This window comes from Antechinus flavipes, chromosome 6 (assembly GCF_016432865.1).
Source record: "Antechinus flavipes isolate AdamAnt ecotype Samford, QLD, Australia chromosome 6, AdamAnt_v2, whole genome shotgun sequence".
Lineage (NCBI taxonomy): Eukaryota > Metazoa > Chordata > Mammalia > Dasyuromorphia > Dasyuridae > Antechinus > Antechinus flavipes.
In genome coordinates this window covers 149,876,590-149,895,446 of record NC_067403.1, presented here as the reverse complement: position 1 = coordinate 149,895,446, position 18,857 = coordinate 149,876,590, and the positions used below count along the sequence as shown (strand labels likewise).

At 33.9% G+C, this 18,857-nt stretch overlaps 1 protein-coding gene across 3 annotated transcripts in view; it reads right to left on the bottom strand.

Moving 5' to 3' along the window:
- The window catches only part of RAP1GDS1 (Rap1 GTPase-GDP dissociation stimulator 1), a 222,085-nt gene that overhangs the window by 99,555 nt on the left and 103,673 nt on the right, over window positions 1-18,857 (bottom strand). For all 3 annotated transcript variants that reach the window (XM_051964422.1, XM_051964421.1, XM_051964423.1), the window contains exons 3-4: window positions 17,917-18,039; window positions 11,419-11,544 (exon numbers count right to left, since the gene is read on the bottom strand). In XM_051964422.1, coding sequence (XP_051820382.1) covers window positions 11,419-11,544; window positions 17,917-18,039 — 249 coding nt within the window. The remainder of the gene's footprint in view (window positions 1-11,418; window positions 11,545-17,916; window positions 18,040-18,857) is intronic.

Sequence of the window (18,857 nt, the reverse complement as noted above, 5' to 3'; positions counted from 1 at the left end):
ATGTATCCTCAAAATCTATTTAATGGACTGGCATGATAAGTAATATGTCCAGTTTTCAAAGCTGTCATCATTCAGTTCTATTATCATTCAGTCACAATAACATCTACTACAAGCATTTTGAAATTGGACACTTAAGAAAAGTGACACTATACCACATTGTGAATACAGGTCAGGAATAATGTCTATGATTTTTTTTGCATTATTTTCAGTACTTTTATATGCTAAATTCAGAGTAGGCTTAATAAATATCTGTTGAATTACAAATGGGCCTGCAAATTCAAGTTAATAAATCAACAATCCCCTTTATTAACATCTGGAACATGAATCTTTTAACCATGGCTAGTCTGCATGTCTGGACACTTCTTAAAACCAAACACCCACACATACCAATAGCATTTTCTTTATTCTTCAAATAAATTTACTACTTTGTTGAGTGAAGCTATTATTTGATAATCTTTTCAATTCCATAGCTGGATCTAACAGAGCTATACATTTAGCTCCAGGCTTTCTCCTCAACTTCAGTTCACAATCACCATTTGCCAACTGAATGACCCAGAAAGGTCTTTAACTCAACGTGGACAAAACTAAACTCATCTTTCTAAACCTTCCCCTCTTCTTTAAGTTCCTTATTATTGTCTATGACACTACCACCCCTCCAATCGGCTAAACTGCCATTCCATCAGGCAATAAATATATTCTAAGCACTACTATATGCCAGGCCCTGTGTCAAGGCCCAGGCATTTAAAGAAAGACAAAAGACAGTCTCCAGCCCTTGAAGAGCTCACAGTCTGAATAGGGAAGACAACACATTAAAAAAAAAAAACAAAAAAAAAAAAAAAAAAAAAAAAAAAAAAAAAAACTAGAAAGAGAAGAAAGGTAAACAACAGGAGACATAATGAAGTCTAGGGGAGTGTAGCTAGGTGGAAGAAAAGCTATCCTTGGTTCCCTTTAAGAGGAGATTATGAAAGAATCTTACCACTTCCCATCTTTCATCCTTTTTGTCACTTAGAGCTCCGAAAAAGGAATGTTAAAAGACTAGAGAATAGAGAATTTTAAAAATAATGGAAAAAGTATTTCTAAAACAGCAGATTTCATGAAAAAGAGATGAATAAATTTGTAATTTATAGAAAATAAGAAAAATTAACTGAGTAACACTGTTAAACAATACCCTCATTTTCCCATTAAGTTGATACATGCCAACACTATAGAATTCCAAATGCAAACTTTGTAGGGAGCCCCAGCTAACTACAATTGAAGCTTTCAGATAACTGGTTGAGGCTGGGAATATTCATATATTCCAATACTATATGAATAAAAAATTACAAAAAGAACACAATATGAGTGAAGACAGGTGCAACAAGTGCAGTTATCTCTCAAATAAAACTAGAGAAAGGCAATATTAAAGAATATATTTATTTCATAGCACTAAGATTGAAGAGGGGAACCCCAAAACTCTCTCTCTGACTTTGGGGGGAACTCCAAGCTCTCCCCTGAGAGACCCACGGGACTGGAGGGAGTAGGATTGGTTAAGTCCAGGACCTCCTAACCCTATTGAGTTGGAAATTAGGCCAGAGACACTCATTCAGTTCCAAGATTTTCTATTCTGATTCCAGCTCAAACTGCTTCCAGCACCCATCAAGAGCTGTCCCCAGCTTCTAGCCAAGGTTTCAATTATAAAAAGAGGCAACTTGGGGCTCAGTCCTTGCAAAGGACCTAACATGCCACGCCAAGAAACCTCTCTCTCCCCTTGGCATAAGCTGCAACCCTCTACCCACTGAAATGATATTCTCCTTCAGCGTTACTCTCTCTTTATCCCTCTCTCTCCTATTTCCCTAAAAAGACCTTATTTACTTTCTCTGCTAGGATAAGATTTTTTTGCTAAAAACTTTCTCTCTCTGTCGGGACCTTGCCACCAAGGAATTAGTCTTTTTATTCATGCATAGCAAAGGCTGACTTCCCAATGCCAATAATAAACTTCTTTTTGCCAGTCTAGCTTTTTGGGTTCATAAATTCCTTTACAAAGGACTTCTGCGCCAACCAAAGGGGTTCCCACAACTCTCTGCCCTGCGCCAAACCTCATCATTTGGGGACAGAACCCCAAACCTCATCAAGATCATATACATAAAGAATGTTTGTGGCAGCCCTCTTTGTAGTGGCCAGAAACTGGAAATTGAGTAGATGCCCATCAATTGAAGAATGGCTGAATAAATTGTTGTATATGAATATTATGGAATATTATTGTTCAGTAAGAAATGACCAACAGGATGATTTCAGAAAGGCCTGGAGAGACTTACATGAACTGATGCTGAATGAAACAAGCAGGGCCAGGAGATCATTATATACTTCAACAACAATACTATATGGTGATCAATTCTGATGGATCTGGCCATCCTCAGCAAAGAGATGAAACAAATCAGTTCTAATGGAGCAGTAATGTACTGAACCAGCTACACCCATGGAAAGTCATTATTAATCAGAGAAATGCAAATTAAGACAACTCTGAGATACTACTACACACTTGTCAGATTGGCTAGAATGACAAGGAAAGATAATACGGAATGTTGGAGGGGATGTGGGAAAACAGGGACACTTATACATTGTTGGTGGAATTGTGAACACATCCAGCCATTCTGGAGAGCAATTTGGAATTATGCCCAAAAAGTTATCAAACTGTGAATATCCTTTGATCCAGCAATGTTATTACTGGCTTATATCCCAAGGAGATCTTAAAGAAGGGAAAGGGACCTGTATGTTCAAGAATGTTCAAGGAAAGCAGCCCTGTTTGTAGTGGCTAGAAACTGGAAAATGAATGGATGCCCATCAATTGGAGAATGACTGAGTAAATTGTGGTATATGAATGTTCTGGAATATTATTGTTTGGTAAGAAATGACCAACAGGATGATTTCAGAAAGGCCTGAAGAGACCTACACAAACTAGTGCTGAGTGAAATGAGCAGGACCAGGAGATTATTATATACTTCAACAATAATACTTATGATGATCAATTCTGATGGACCTGGCAGCAAGGTCTTCAGCAAGAGATGAACCAAATCAGTTCCAATGGAGCAGTAATGAACTGAACCAGCTACACTCAGCAAAAGAACTCTGGGAGATGATAAGAACCATTACATTGAATTCCCAATCCCTATATTTTTGCTCGCCTGCATTTTTGATTTCTTTCACAGGCTAACTGTACAATATTTCGGAGTCCGATTCTTTTTGTACAGCAAAATAATGGTTTGGACATGTATACTTATTTTGTATTTAATTTATACCCTAATATATTTAACATGTATTGGTCATCCTGCCATCTAGGGTAGGGAGTGGGGGGAAGGAAGGGAAAAATTGGAACAAAAGGTTTGGCAATTGTCAATGTTGTAATATTACCCATGCATATAACTTGTAAATAAAAAGCTATTAAAAAATAATAAAGCTGTGTAAACACAGGAAAAAAAAAGACCATATGCATGCAAATTCAATAGCAAATATAGAAAGGAAAAAATAACAAGTATCTCTCTGATATGCTATAAAACAGTAAAAGTTGTAAACAATAAAGGAAAAATGAACTAAAGATACACACCTAAAAAGAGACTAATTAATAGCATCCTAAATAATGACTGGGTCAAAGAAAAAATCTTTTGATATATTGATTCCATTCAAAATTATAATAGCAAGACCACGTAAAAAATTGAGATACAATTAAAGTAATAGTCAAAGAAAAATTTCTATCTGTGATGATACATTAAAAAAACAGAAAAAGATTATTAACATTAATAATTCAATGTTTAAATCAGAAAACCCACAAATCCAAAAGCCTTAAAAAGCATAAAAAGTTAAAATTAATGGGAAATAAGGAAAATGAAAAAACAAAAACACTATTTAACTGAGGAAGAACAATTTTTAAAAAGACAAAACTGATAATTAATCTAGTTTTTTAAAAAGATTGAAAAGAAAACTAGATTACCTAAATAAAAAGATTAATTCACAATAAATATAGATAAATAAAAGTATTAGATAGTATTATGTCAAATTATTTGCCAACAAAACACATCTTTTTTTCTTTTTCTTTTCTTCTTACAAATTAAGACTTCCCATTTTGAGCAGGTTGGAAATTAAGGGACTACTCATGGGCCCTATATCATTATTAACTGGCAATGGAACTTTGATCTGTTCCATTTCTGATCTGGTTTAGTTAATTCCACTTCAGGTAATCTGGTGGTTCCACACTCCTGGGATACTTAGCATATCAAATGCTTAACTTAATGTGAACACCTGATTGTCATGTCTTATTACAGCTTAGAACTCTCAAGCTAAAGAGAACCTCTCTACCAGTTTGTCTCCATGATACCTGGAAAAAGAGGTCCGTTCTTTCACACCTATCAAAATGCAAAATCTAAAGAAAATGCATAACTACAAAACTAAATAATGCCCAAGTTAACAAAACATGAAACCAGGGTCTTAAATAATCTAATCTCAGAAATGTAAATTGATTTATATGTAAAATCTATGAAATACTTAAAGAGAAATTAACTCCTATGCCACAACATTCCTATGTTACTAAACTTCCCAAACTCCTTTTATCAGTAAATATAGTCATAACAACAAACCAATTGGAATCAATCTGAAAAAGAAAGACTGATATCACCAATGAATTCTGATGCAAAAAGTTAAATAAAATTTTAGCAAAGAAATGACAACAACACAACCCCAAAATCATTTGTGACCAAGCTTGATTTATACCAGTGATGGTTCAACATTAGGAAAGCAATTAATACTATAAATTGCATAAAACCCCTCCCAATATGATTATGTCATCAAATACAGAAATTGCTTTTTACAAAATACAATAATTATCTTTCCACAATATTTATTCAAAACAGAAATGACAAGCTAATTAAAGCAATTAAGATAGAAGAAAAAAATTAAAAGAATGATAAAAATGAAGTAAAAGTATTCTTTGCAGATAATAGGAAGATTTAATTAGAAAACCCTAGAGAAACAATGAAGAAGCTAATTAAAATGATTAATAGCACTTCAGTAAAGTGGCAATATATAAAACAAATTTGTTTAAAAAAAAATTTCTATCTTACCAACAAAAAGTAGGAGGAAAAATAAAAATTCATTTCAAAACAATCATACATCATAATAAAATTCTTGGTAATTGACTAAGGCTTGTTGACGCGACAAAGGAAGGCTCATAGTAACTGGATGCAAAAGAAAAAAAGGCATAATCAGAATAAATAATATACACTTATAATGGCTACAGTGGCATAAATGAAGACAACACTAAAAGAAAACATAATTCAAGTCAAGTATGATAGTAACACTGGTTCCAGATGACTGATGTTTAAATATAATATATGGTAATGAAATGTTCCAACTGCTAAATTAAACATTTTTGCTAATTTTTAAAAGGGAAATTCTTATGGAGTATCAGGTTGATTAAGAAACAAGTGTTATATCAAAACAAAAATGTGTATAAAATTAACCAATTTATACTGAATCACTGATAAATATATAACCTTGTAGAAACTTTTAACAATTTGATGAACAAAATACTTTATCTAATTCATGTTCCTGAACACAAATACTTCCCTACTGAATGTAACTGCTGCACAAAAATAAAAGCAAAGTATCTTAGTTCTTAAATCAGTAAATAACTTATATAACTTTGGTATATATTTGTTTTGCTAATGCATAATCACCTGGCCATTTTTCATGTTAAAGTGGTTTAAAAGTCCTATTGTTTGTAAGTGAAATATTCTATCTCAGAAATACTGATGCATACTCAGATCTCTTTAGACTCAACTATTCTAGTAGTAGAGTTGGCTGTTTATAAACAGTTTATAAACCTGGTTTATATACAGTTCCATGAATCCTGTCCACTAATACACAAAATCAATAGCTACCTTAAGGAACAACTGGCAGCATAAGGAAGTCTCACTTTAAATATTAAAATTATTAAAATGAATTAATGCATCCACTGAATAGAAATGCAACTTCATTCTGAGAGTGAGAGAAACAGAGAGAGAGGGTGTGTGTGTGTGTGTGTGTGGTGTGTGTGTGTGTGTGTGTGTGTGTGTGTGATGGGATAACCATTGTTATGTGAGCGCTGTAAAATGTTTAATATTATATATAAATATACTTTGAATTATTAATTATAATAATATCTAATATAGTAAAAGGAACTCATCTTCTCTGAAGAGGCCTATTTATCTAAAATATATTAATTTGAATTACTCTTTCCCTTGTAATGATGGAGAAACTGAGACAAGATAGAGATTAGAGAGTTTTTAATATTTTATTTGAAAGGGAGAGATTGTGCTGGGGGCATGTTGCCCCCAGAGCTGATGTTCAAAGCACCCAACTACCAATGTGAGTTCTCAATGACATATATATATATATATATGTATATACATATATATATGTATATACATATATATATATATATATATATATATATATATATATATATATATATATATATATACATACACACACGTGGCTCAGCTATAGGGGTAGACCAAGGCAGGAACAGAGTCAGAGCACTGAGAGTGGGGAAGGACTTTCAGTCTGGTTCTGACAGGGTTGGAGAAGACACCAGACATTCTGATAAGTTGGGATGCCAGAATGGGGAAAAGCACCAGACATTCTGATATCTAAGATAAAAGGTGTTTCTTCTTATCTGGATCATCATGATTAGGAGGGAAGGGTGGTGTTGCAGGATTGAGCAGAACAATTAGGAATTGAGGCAGAACAATTCAAGGAAACTGAGTCAGGACAATTAGGGAAACTGAATCAGGACAATAAAAGGGAAGCGTAGCACAACACCCTGAGGAAGAGATAAAAGAACATGAAGTTTTAATTCCTATAATCATTTTCTTTTAGTCTCTTCGACATTTTCTTGAATCAGAACCCCAATGCAAAAAGTGGGGATTTTTCTTATTCTTCATAATACATTGGAGAAATCCAGTTCTCCATTATTGAAAATTAAATTTTCCTCTTCCCTAAACCAACTACCTATATAGAATGGACCTTTCTCAAGGTCTATTTGAGAGAGTCATTTAACCATAAAGTCAGCAAATGTGGCCTATCTAAACTGAACTCTACTTATAAACAAAAATATCCAATCATTGCAAGGAACATCATAAAAAAGATATTAACTGTAACAGAACTGAATCCCAGATTTCTTTTCATCATTGTGAACAAGAGTGATAATTAATAAGTAAATTAATTTATTTGATTCTGAGATTTTCTCTTTCAAACTATAAAATTTTTAAAATCATCTAAAACATTATCCATTTTTTCCAATTTTAAATACATTTCTCTTCTCTTTCATTGTGAGAATAAGCAAAAACTTCAACAGAAAATCCATTTAGCAAACACTGCCTATTTAAGAAATCTGTTTATACATTCCATAAAAAACTCCCAACAGCCCTGAAGATTCTGCAAGAAAAGTATTTAAATTAAAGATATTCCTTCCTTTATCTCTAATGTCTATGCAAAAGAGAAGGTAGAACTATAAAAGTTCATCAACAACAAACCTTTATTATACCCCATATATAACTATAAGACTAATTGGCTGCCCTAATGTTAGAATTATATAAGACAGATGTCTTTTCCTTAGTAAGAGGATTTATTTGGGCATTGCCAATATCCATAGATTTTCACGAGAAAATCTGTTTATATAGTTGATAATGTTCCCCCTTCAAATACATTTTGCTGATTGGAATAAGCTGGCAGAGATGTTACTTTTTGCTAGATAAAAAAATCAAAATCTACCAAACAAGTATGCGATTTCTTAAATAAATGACAATCTCCAACCCTGACTTGCTTGTTCGCATCCTTTCTTTAACCTATGGTGAGCTTAGGATACCATGGTGAAAATGTGTCCATGAGAAAAACAAATTTAAAAAGCCAGTTCAAATGATTAAGAAAGTATAGTTTGCAGCTCTTTTTTGTAGTAGACAAAAGCTTAAAATTAAAGGGGTGCACACTTATTGGAATAGCTAACTAAATTATGGGATGTGAATATAATGGATTACTATGCCACAGGAAATGACAAAATGTACAGTTTTAAGGGAAAGAGGAAAGTTCTTTCTGAAATAATGCAGAATGAGGTAAGTAGAACAAGAAGAACAATTTAAACAATGACAAAGACATTACAGAGAAAAATCATTTTAAAAGATTTAGAATTCTGATTAATGTGATGATAAACCTCAAATCCATAAATCATAGAGGGGGGAAAAAATCACTCCAATCCTTTCTTATCAGAAAGGTGATAGATTTATAAAATGAGGCATACATTTTTGGCCATGGCCAATATGATGGGGGTGAACCCTGAGACTGTCCAAACTCTCCTTTGAAAGTGGTCTCATTCAGTTGGAGATTAGTCTGGGACTACTCTTAGTAGCTCAACTCCTAAGAAAAGCAATCTCTTTTTCTATTAGATATCTAAGCCTTGGGCACTGACAACATCGAAGGAATCTCAATCAATTTTGAATTGAAGCCCAAGCCTCATATGGCTAATAAAAGACAACTCTGAACCCCAAATCTCTGCAGAGGTCCGAAACAGGAATTTGTTTAACCAGGGAAGCACTCTTCTTAGCAAAGCTGCCTGCCAGAACTCTTGCCCACTGTGAAGATATTCTCTTCTCAGTGTTAACCTTTGTTATTTCCCTGAGAGGGACCTTACCCACTAAGAAGTCTGTCTTCCTAACAAAGCTGGCTTCTCAGTGCCAACAATAAATCTCTTTTGCCACAAACAGATTTCGGGTGTGTGAATTCTTTCGCATTGGACCTGCGACGACCAGAGGGGATTTCCCACCCCAATTCTTGACCACTAACTTTATCATTTGCACCTCATCAATAGAGGGTTATTTTGGGGGGGAGGAGAGGGGAAGAGAGGAGAAGGGGAAGGGAAGACAGAAAATTCTGCATATTTGTTATTAAGACTTTCTTTTTAAAAACTATTCAATGCAGAGTAGGAGTGCTTCCTTTTTTTGGGGGGTGGGGTGAAGCAATTTGGGTTAAGTGACTTGTCCAGAGTCACACAGTTAATTCGTGTTTAATATTCAGTGTTTAAACTTAGGTCCTCCTGACTCCAGGGTTGGTACTCTATTCATTGCACCATCTAGTTGTCCCAAGTGATTCCTATTAGAAAAGCTACCCTGCTATTAATGTTCTGCCACTGAAAATAATCTGAAATTATCTCAGGTAAATTGAAATATGAGCAAAAATTATTCTACAAACTTCTATAACTTTTGACTGTAATTCAAATAAATCCAACACTGCAGATATTTCTAGCAATCACTGCAAAATTCAATTTCAAGGGAAAAAAAGAAACAAAACAGATCATGTAATATCACAGAGACTGTGTGAATAAATTGCATGTTTAATGAACACAACCTTACATAGATTTTTGCTATAGTATCACTCTTTTCTAATACTGATTTTTTAAAAGTGCTATTATTTCTGCCTCCTTAAGTCAGGTTTAAAAAAAAAAAGGAAAACAATATAAATTTAAGTTTAAAACTGCTCAAAAACCTCTGGGATTCCCTGTATATACAATATACACTAACTGCATTAATTTGCCATTGATAAAATTTATATGATTGTTTTCTGAATATTGTGACAAAATGAGTACAAATGTTTAAAAAGATTAAAATGATTTAACTTGATATAATAATCTGCATCTACAACATTTAGAAGTACAACATAAATGACTATTAAAATGCACAGCACAAATGTGATAAAGGTGGCTTTCCAGTTTAATCAAGAATGTTAATCTTATCAATTTGACATTTATTACCCTAATCTTATGACATTCCTTGGAGAAAATCAGACAAAAAAATCACAGTAGCATGTGAAAACAGATGATCAAGTACCTATATATATCTTATATTTTATATGTATCCATTAAGCATAGAAGAAAGAATACAAAAAATTCAAAGTCCTTCTCAAATAAATCTTTCAATAGATAGAAAATGTAATAATAATTATACAGAACAAAATATAAGGATCCTTTTTTTGTAACTTCATTTCCTAAACATAGACATGAATCCAATGAATTTAGATAACAATGTGCTCAATACTCTCTGCACATTAGCTAGAAAATAGTATTTTCCCCTGGTGAGAATATTTAATATATCACCTTAAAAAGGAATTATGCAAAATAAAAATTAGAGTGAGTTTAGTTCACAAAATGGGTATGAAGTTTCCATCTAGTCAATGATATTCATGAACAAGAGAACACTATATAAATACTCCTAAAGAAGGAAGGAAGGAAATTACAATTATTAAACTGTAATTTTAAATGAAACTAAGAGTCTATAAAGGGGGAGAAGGGAAAGCAAAGATGTTTATGGAGAAAAAGATGATGTTTGTGGAACCAGAAAGTTCCAAAAATAACTATTAGGATGGGGTAGAGAATAAAGACAGGTAAAAATTTCTAGGTAAAATACCGAGACAATCAGAATTAATATGAAATGTTTCACTCTGGATTTATCTTGATAAAGTAGAACTAAAATTTTCGTGAAACTCTTTAAGACTGCCATAAATACATATGCTAATGAAGGTTCAAAGGTAATCAGGAGTTAAAGAAAATCAAGAAAAACCTGCTTTTACCAAATATGGTATAACTTGTGTTGTTCTCTCTGTATTAGGTTTTCACAGGTTTATGTGTAGAAATATGATTAATTCAAATGGATGTGTCTATTCTCTTAGCTTAGGAACAAAGAATAAACAGTAAGTAGGAATAAAGAGTAAATATGTGTAAACACAAAGCTGAATCAAACTTTTCTAATAATGATGTTTTAAAAATATGTGCAATAATTTATTTAAAATATATGTAGGGGGCAGCTAGGTGGCGCAATGGATAGAGCACCAGCCCTGAAGTCAGGAGGACCTTAATTGGTTCAAATCTGGCCTCAGACACTTAACATTTCCTAGCTGTGTGACACTGGACAAGTCACTTAACCCCAACTGCTTCAGTAAAAAAAACCAAATTAATTAATTAAATTAGATAAAACATATGTAAGCATGTCTAAGAACATATAAACACTTTGGATAAAAAAAAAATCTAACCAGAGAGAGAATAAGATATAAGGAAAGTATAAGTCTAACCTTGACAGAGCAAATTCCCTAAAAAACATATTCACTATCCTTTGAAAATATTGTCTACAGTCATATAAAGTAAAAACAAATTTACAGCAACTTCTTACATAAGAAAATATTCAAATATTCCCCATAATTTGACTACTAGCAAGTAATCAAGATCACTTATATTGAGTGACTTAGTCAGTTTAATAAAAAAAAAAAAAATCAATGGCATAATGAATCCAAAAGATGAAGATAATCAGGAATTTACAATATTCAGACCAAATTTTCAAAGACTACTTCAGTTATCTCAACACTTACGGCTATCGTAGCATATGTTCCCAAGGGCTCTGCCTGTCTGAAGCAGTAATTCCTGGTCTTTGCAGTTCAGCAGCTGCACCAATGGGGGAATCAAACCAGCTTCCACACACGGGAGCCGCATAAACTCTGCAAATGAAGGCAAGAATTAAAATAGAAGAATTTTCAATTCACATAAGTCACTTCCCTTAGGAAGTATGGTTTTCAGTGATTAAAGTGCTTTGAGACTGGCAAAAATTACCCCATCCTCACCCCAACAAACATCCTATAAAACAGTTACATAATGAAGACTACTGCCATGTTTTTCTGTTGTTGACTGATTTACCAGAACTAAGAGGGTCTTAACTGATTTTTCACTGCACTTAATTTAAAATTCCAAGTAATGATTAAGTATTCAATGAGAACAACATCTACAGCATAAATGAGGGAAAAACTGGCAATGTTCATTCCATGATCTTAGAAATTATATAAAAATTTAAAGCATTACCCAAATTGCAAATCATTTAAATAGAACTGCAAGTGTACACTGTCTCCCTTATTTTGCATGTGCTTTTAAAAAACCAAAAATGACAAGTTAATAAAAAGTTATATCAGTGAACCATTTTTTAAAAAGTGCTTCTAAATTCTTATGATGTGGGATTGTTACCTGGTCCCCATTCTTACTCCTTTCTTTTGAATGCCTGCTATGAAAATTAACACACAATCTACCATCTTTGTTCTCCAACTTAGAACCTTACATGATTGTACGAAAAGGCCAACCAACAAACTTTTTCATGTTATTCAAGTAACTTCCTTTAGCACTTTCAGCATACTATCCTTTGTTCTTCAACTCTCAGGGAAACAACTAAGAGATATGACACTTTCATCTTCAATCTTTTAGTTTTTCATGGTGGGCAGCTTTTTAACAACAAATATACCCATCTGCTCTTGGGGGTGGAAGGGAAAGGAGGAGGAATACTCTAGTAGTCAGTTATCAGAGATTGAAGTGTGGAATCAACAGCAGGCTGGAGTCCATAGTGGTCTCTCTCTATCTACCTTTAAAAAAAAAAAAAAAAAGCAGGACCTTCTCACCTTCACTTTCCATCAGTACATTTCAGCACATACATATCCATAGTTTATGTCAGAGGTCTGAGATGTAGCATGATGTAATGGAAAGGTCACTGAACAATACAAAGTGAGTAAGTGTGGATCTGAGTTTCAGCTTTAACATTCCAGCTGCTGGATCTTGGGAAAGTCATTCATCTTATTGGGCTTCATATCACCCTACCTGGGTGCTGGTGGCTGCCAGGTCAATCTTTGTCTCTTCCTTTCCTTTCATTGCATCCCCTTACATTAGATAGTACACATGATGATGTTCCCTTGAAAACCTCACAAGGCTCCTCAAGCCCCGTAGTGTATGTTTTCACTATAATTCACTCACCCTGTTCTCATGACTGGAAATTTCATTTCTGACTATAATTTCCCATTCTTGCACTTCTCCTTGTGCCTCATTCTTCCTATTCCTCTTCATATTCTCATCATGATTTCCATCAATCAACAAGCATTTATTCAGTGTCTACTATGTACCAGGTATTGGGCTAAGGACAGAGAAGCAAAGAAAGTGAAATAACTTTGCCCTCAATAAGTGTCTATTCTTAAGGAGACATACATATATGCATACATATATCACATACATGTATATAACATACAACCATGGACATATAAAGAACATATATAAAGGGAGGACACTAACAAGCAAAGAAGGTCTGGAAAGGCAGAATTCTTAAAAGAAATCAGCAATTCCAGGAAATAGAGGTAAAGACTGGCAGCCAGTCAGTGCAAAGACATTGAGATGGGAAACCTTAATATGTGCGGAACACAAAGTCTGTATGACTAGAAGGCGGGACATCAAAAAGAGTAAGGTATAAGATGACTGGAAGGGGCCATGTTGTAAAGAACTTTAAGTGATAAAGGAGTTTATAGTTGATCCTAGAGACAAGAGGGATTCAAGAGAATTCATTGAGGATATGAGTAAGATGATGAAATCTATGCTTGAGGAAAATCACTTTGCTATTTGTACAGAATAAAGACCAAAGAGGTTAGAGAGAGACCAATTAGAAAGCTAAAGCAATATTCCAGATGAGAGAAGATGAAGTTTGAAAGTAGGATGTTAGCAGCGTAAAAAGGGAAGGATATAACTGTGAGATGTTATAGAAAATTTGGTTGTCAAAATATGACATCCAAATGGGTACATGAGGTGAGTGAGGGTGAAGAGTCAAGGAAGATATCCTGGTTGAAAACTTGAGTGATTAGTGTCCTCACCAAAAATAGTTTGGGAAAACTTTTCATTCACTAGTGTAGACTATGAGAACTTAGTTACTTCCATAACACAATGATAAATTCAAAATGTTTTGTTATTGCATATAAATTCATATTGTTATAAATCATGTATGAATTTATATACAATATAATTAATTTATATATGATATATTTAATTTATATACAATGAAAAAAATAGTAAATTCTATAACTGACCACATAATTATAAATACACAATCTTACAACTTATTAACACATCTATTCTCCCATTTCTACATAAAACTCATTAATAGCCTTGCTCTATGTTTCTGGTAGTTGTCTAAAGAGCATAATTACTGCAAGCTACATCTTAAGTGCATCTATATTTTGGAGAGGGCTCTACAAGACAAATGTTAGCTATAATTCCATCTTATAATTCTTTAACATTTTTAGTTGGATAAGAAATTATTTACTCATACTTTAGTGCCCTTCTTGGTCACTTCAAATCTTTAACTGAAAAATTTCTAGTAGGAAGTCAGTCAATAAACATGTATTAAGCACTTAATATGTGCCAGGTACTGTGCTAAGCACTAGGGATTCAAAGAAATGCAAAAAAAAAAAGAAAAGAAAAGAAAAAAAAGAAATGGTTTGTGTCTTCAAGGAGAGTTCAAAGTCTAAGGGGGAAACAACTTGTAGACAATTAAGTGCAAACAAGACATATACAGAGTGGATGGAAGTTAATTTCAGAAGAAAGGCATTATGAGTATGTATGTGGGAGAAACAGAAGGCTGGTGGGTATAGGACCAAGAAAGTTTTACTACAACTGTAGGATTTGAGCTAAGTCTTGAAGGAACCCAGGAGGCAGAGGTGAGGAGGGAGAACATTTCAGGCATGGGCAACAAGTCAGGAAAAAGACAAAGAATCAGGAAATGGAGGATCATGTGAGAGAAATAGTAAAAGGGCAGCTGCTACTATATCATAGATTATAGTAGAGGAATAAAATATAAAAGGACTGGAAAGACAAGAAGAAAAATAAAAGGTCATGAATGGCTTTAAAAATCAAATATAGGAGTTTATATTTGATCCTAGAAGAAATGAAGAGCTGAACTGTGATGACCATGTATTTAAAATCAGCTGGAGTCAGGAATTCAGGTTAAGGGAAAAATCTTCAATCTTTATTGAAGTGAAGAGGTGAAAAAGGATTGTGATAGCAATATGGGCAGCTGCGACAGGAAGCCAGCTAGCAGAAGGAGATTGGAGATGAAGGGCTGCTGCGATAGCAATGTGAGCAGCTGTGGCAAGACGCCAGCCAGCAGTCTCCTTCGGCCTCCCTTTCTACTCCTTTGCCTCCACCCACCAAAAACGTCATTTCCTACACAACACATCAGGACTTGCACAAAGAGTGGGCGGGGGGGGGGGGGGGGGAGGGGGCCATTTTTTCTCCAAGCACATATATTAATAGAGTATGGTCCAATTACTATTTAGCCTCACGTGCTTGGGACCTCAGTGCATCAACTCAAGCCTCAGCCCATTACACTGAATTTTAATGAGCAGAAAGTGACATCATTAGAACTGTGCTTTAGGAAGATCACTTCAGCACCTGAGTGGAGATGGATGATATACTGAGTCAGGAATATCACTGGTAATAAGAGCCCATACTAGGCCCATACACCATATCTGTGTCTCCAATAAGATAGAACTGTATTCAAAAGATGTCGTGAAAACAGAAAGAATCAATACTTCCCAGGAGTTTGATGTATCCAATGAGTACAAGAGAGGAGTAATGAAAGATACCAGATTGCAAGCATAAGTGACTGGGGGTATGATGGTACCCTGTAGAGAGCTTGAAAGAGGGGAGGGTTTAGTGGGGCAGGGAGGAAAATGAATTCTCTTCTGGATATGGTGAATTTGAGATGCCTAAAGGACATCTAATATGAGATATCAAGATGGCAGTCTCTGATAAAAGGCTGGAGCTCAGAGAAATATGAGAATCACTTTCATAATGATAAGGGAACTAAGAAGTATATAGAAGTGAAACAGGGAGAAGAGGGCCCAGGACACTCTTAGGAAACACTGATAATGAGTGTGACCTGGATGAAGAACCAGCAAAGTTTACTGAGAAGGAACAGTCAGACAAATTAGGAGAAGAATCAGAAGAGGGCAGAATCATCATCACAAATACACATTTGCATCATTATAGTTCTTAAAGATAGTTCTGTCTGGAAAGTTTTCATTAACTTCTAATACAGATCAGTCTTCAAGTAATTCAATGATTAAGTAAAAAAATATTTAAAATTATCTTAGACCTTCTAGTAGAGGTCAGTTTAATTAAGACTACGTTTGATGAAATTTTCAATATTTTCAAAAGACAAATGTTCTGTGCTCCAATAAAGAAGCTTCTAGCACCAAAGATATCATGAAAATGTGTTATGTTCTCAGCTCTGAGATTAAATTTTTAAAAAGCCTTCATTTGATTAAGTGAAGTCATACAGGAAAATAGCCATTTCTTATACAAAAGTCAAAACCTTCCCCTAAAAAAGTCTTCTTACATTGCTCTTTACTAAAATATATGTGTTGCAATGTATTGTTAAGGACTAAACAATTTAATATTCTTGAATTGGTTACTTAGCTATCTGGAGATCTAAAATATAAATATATCATGACAGAATAAAAAAAAAACAAACTAAGCAATAAGCACAAGAACTATATGTCCTAATCTTTAATTTGTTAATGGCAAACTATCATCTGGGCAAATCACAATCTTTGTAGCTTTACTTCCTTTCAAATACAACACGAAGTCATTCATGGCAACAAATTGAGCTATAAAAATAATTAGGACTTGAGGATATTAGTATGATCTTCAGAATGGTTCACCAAATTCTGCAAAAAATATTCAAGGCAGCACCAGGAAGCTTATGATTATGTCCTTACTAGATATGTGGGTATTTTACCTATTTAAAGTAGACTTAAATCTCTCCAGAGCTATTCAAACCACTTTTTGGGGCTCCCAAATACCTTCAATCCATCAAGAACTTTATGAACTTTTAGGACTAACCTAGGTTTAGAGATGTTCACTAGAATATTTAATTAATACCAGCAAAATAATGTAACTTTAAATTAATATACACTGAGATTAGCCAATTCAGCTACTAAATATGAATCCATGGCTTTTTACAGCAGAACCTTTGGAAATATTGAAAAACTACTGACAAATATCCTGAAAAATTAACAGATGTAGTTAGATTAGAATGCGATGGATGAAATCATCTGCCATGAAAAATAAGCTCCTTGAGGGAAAAAGTTGTTTTATTTTCCTTCTTGTTTCCCTAGGGACTAGCAAGTTGCCTACCATGCATTAAATGCTTGTTGAGCACTATCAAATAAAATCATAACGTCTCCTCTTCGTTTTGCAGTGCTTTATTCAATGCATGTTAGGTTTTCGGAAGGTAATTATAGATCCTGAAACAGTCAGGTTCAACAAAGCAATCACATTCTTGATGCCAATCCTTCCATTATGCTTTATACCATTAATGAATTCTGTATGGTTACCATGCAAACCAATCAAGTTGATTGAAAAAATATTTTAGGGCATTCATCTTGCAAATATTACCATTCCAAGGGGGAAAAAAAAAAGTCCTGCTAAAAGATCCAAATCTAGCACAGGCTAGATTAACTATTAAAATGTTTCTTTGAGGTAGTCTTTAAATTTGTATTAACCAGTATTTTATATATTTGGCAGGAACAGAAAGGCAGGATGTATATCTCAGACACATAAAGCAGAGCTACAGGATCAGCAGAATAAGCCAAACTAGGAAAATAGAGAATTTACTAGTTGCTGAGCAACTTAGGATATGATTTGCAAAGTAAGTTTTTGTTTGAAATGGAATATTTCAGTGAAGAATTTAAATGATTCTTTAATAAAAAGATTTTTTTTAAAGTCATAGAAATTCATCAAAAACTGACAAAAATCTCTCTCAAACCCTGCTCAAACAGCAAGGAATTATTGAGTGGGAAATATGTGAATGGAATGACTATATAAATATAGCCATTCTAAACAACTATGAAAAAAAATTCAACAAGAGAGACAGATAAGGAGATAGAGTGACAGATGGAAAAATTGTCTACGCTACAAAAAAGTAAAACATAAATAAAATAAAGCATACTGACAAGTGAGGTGCAAAACTGAAGATGTTCCTGCAGAAAAGTTCTTGAGGAAAACCTCACCATTTTTGGCTACTTCTGCTATGATGTTCGCTACTTTGGCTGTGCAAGGTGAGTGTGGCGTCAACAGACTGGCGAACAATTGAAGGATCCCACTTCCTTGAAGTTTTTCGCTTGTCTCCATATCTGAAAAATACAGCAAAAGAGTTTTCAATGGCAGACAACCTGCAATGTTAAATTTTATAACTATCATCAAAAAGAGGATCCACAGGAAATATGAATATAAAAAATATTTGTACCTCAGTTCTTAACACAGTGCCTGCACATAGCAGGTGTTTTGTAAATCTTTATTGAGATAAACTGAACATGAAGATTTTCCAAACTTCAACATTTCAAAAACCTGCCCTGTTTTGTTATAATAGAGAAATATATCCTATGTGTAGTCTGATTTATATATTTACACCAAATCACATTCAGGGATAACAGTTATAATACACGTACCAAAAGATGACCAATAAATCATTTTGAGTATGTATAGTAAAAAAAAAAAAAAAAAAAAAAATCAAAACAAGAATGCATCACTTCTAAGCCAAACTTAACTTTCTAGGGTAATTCCAGCCTTTTTCACTCATAACTGAGTGTTTTTCCGGCCTCTTTTTTTTTTTCCATGCTTATAACTATAATGGCACGCCACACTTTGGGTAACTGCTCTCCTATAATTGAATGGCTGCCTTTCGGGAAACAAATGGCAATTACAATGAGTGATAGTCTCACCTTAGGTCACTTTAAATGAATGAGTGTTATATGAATGGTTTAATAGGACCATAACCAAATATAACTGTGAGGACATGTATACAATTCACTCAAAATCACAAAGAAGGCAGTAGAATAGCAAGCAGCAGAACACTGTATCTGAAATTGTTTGGGAACACACATTCACAACTTTTCCCTTTCTTCTACTTTTTCTTTTTGCATGATAACTACCCATTACAATATGAGCTCTT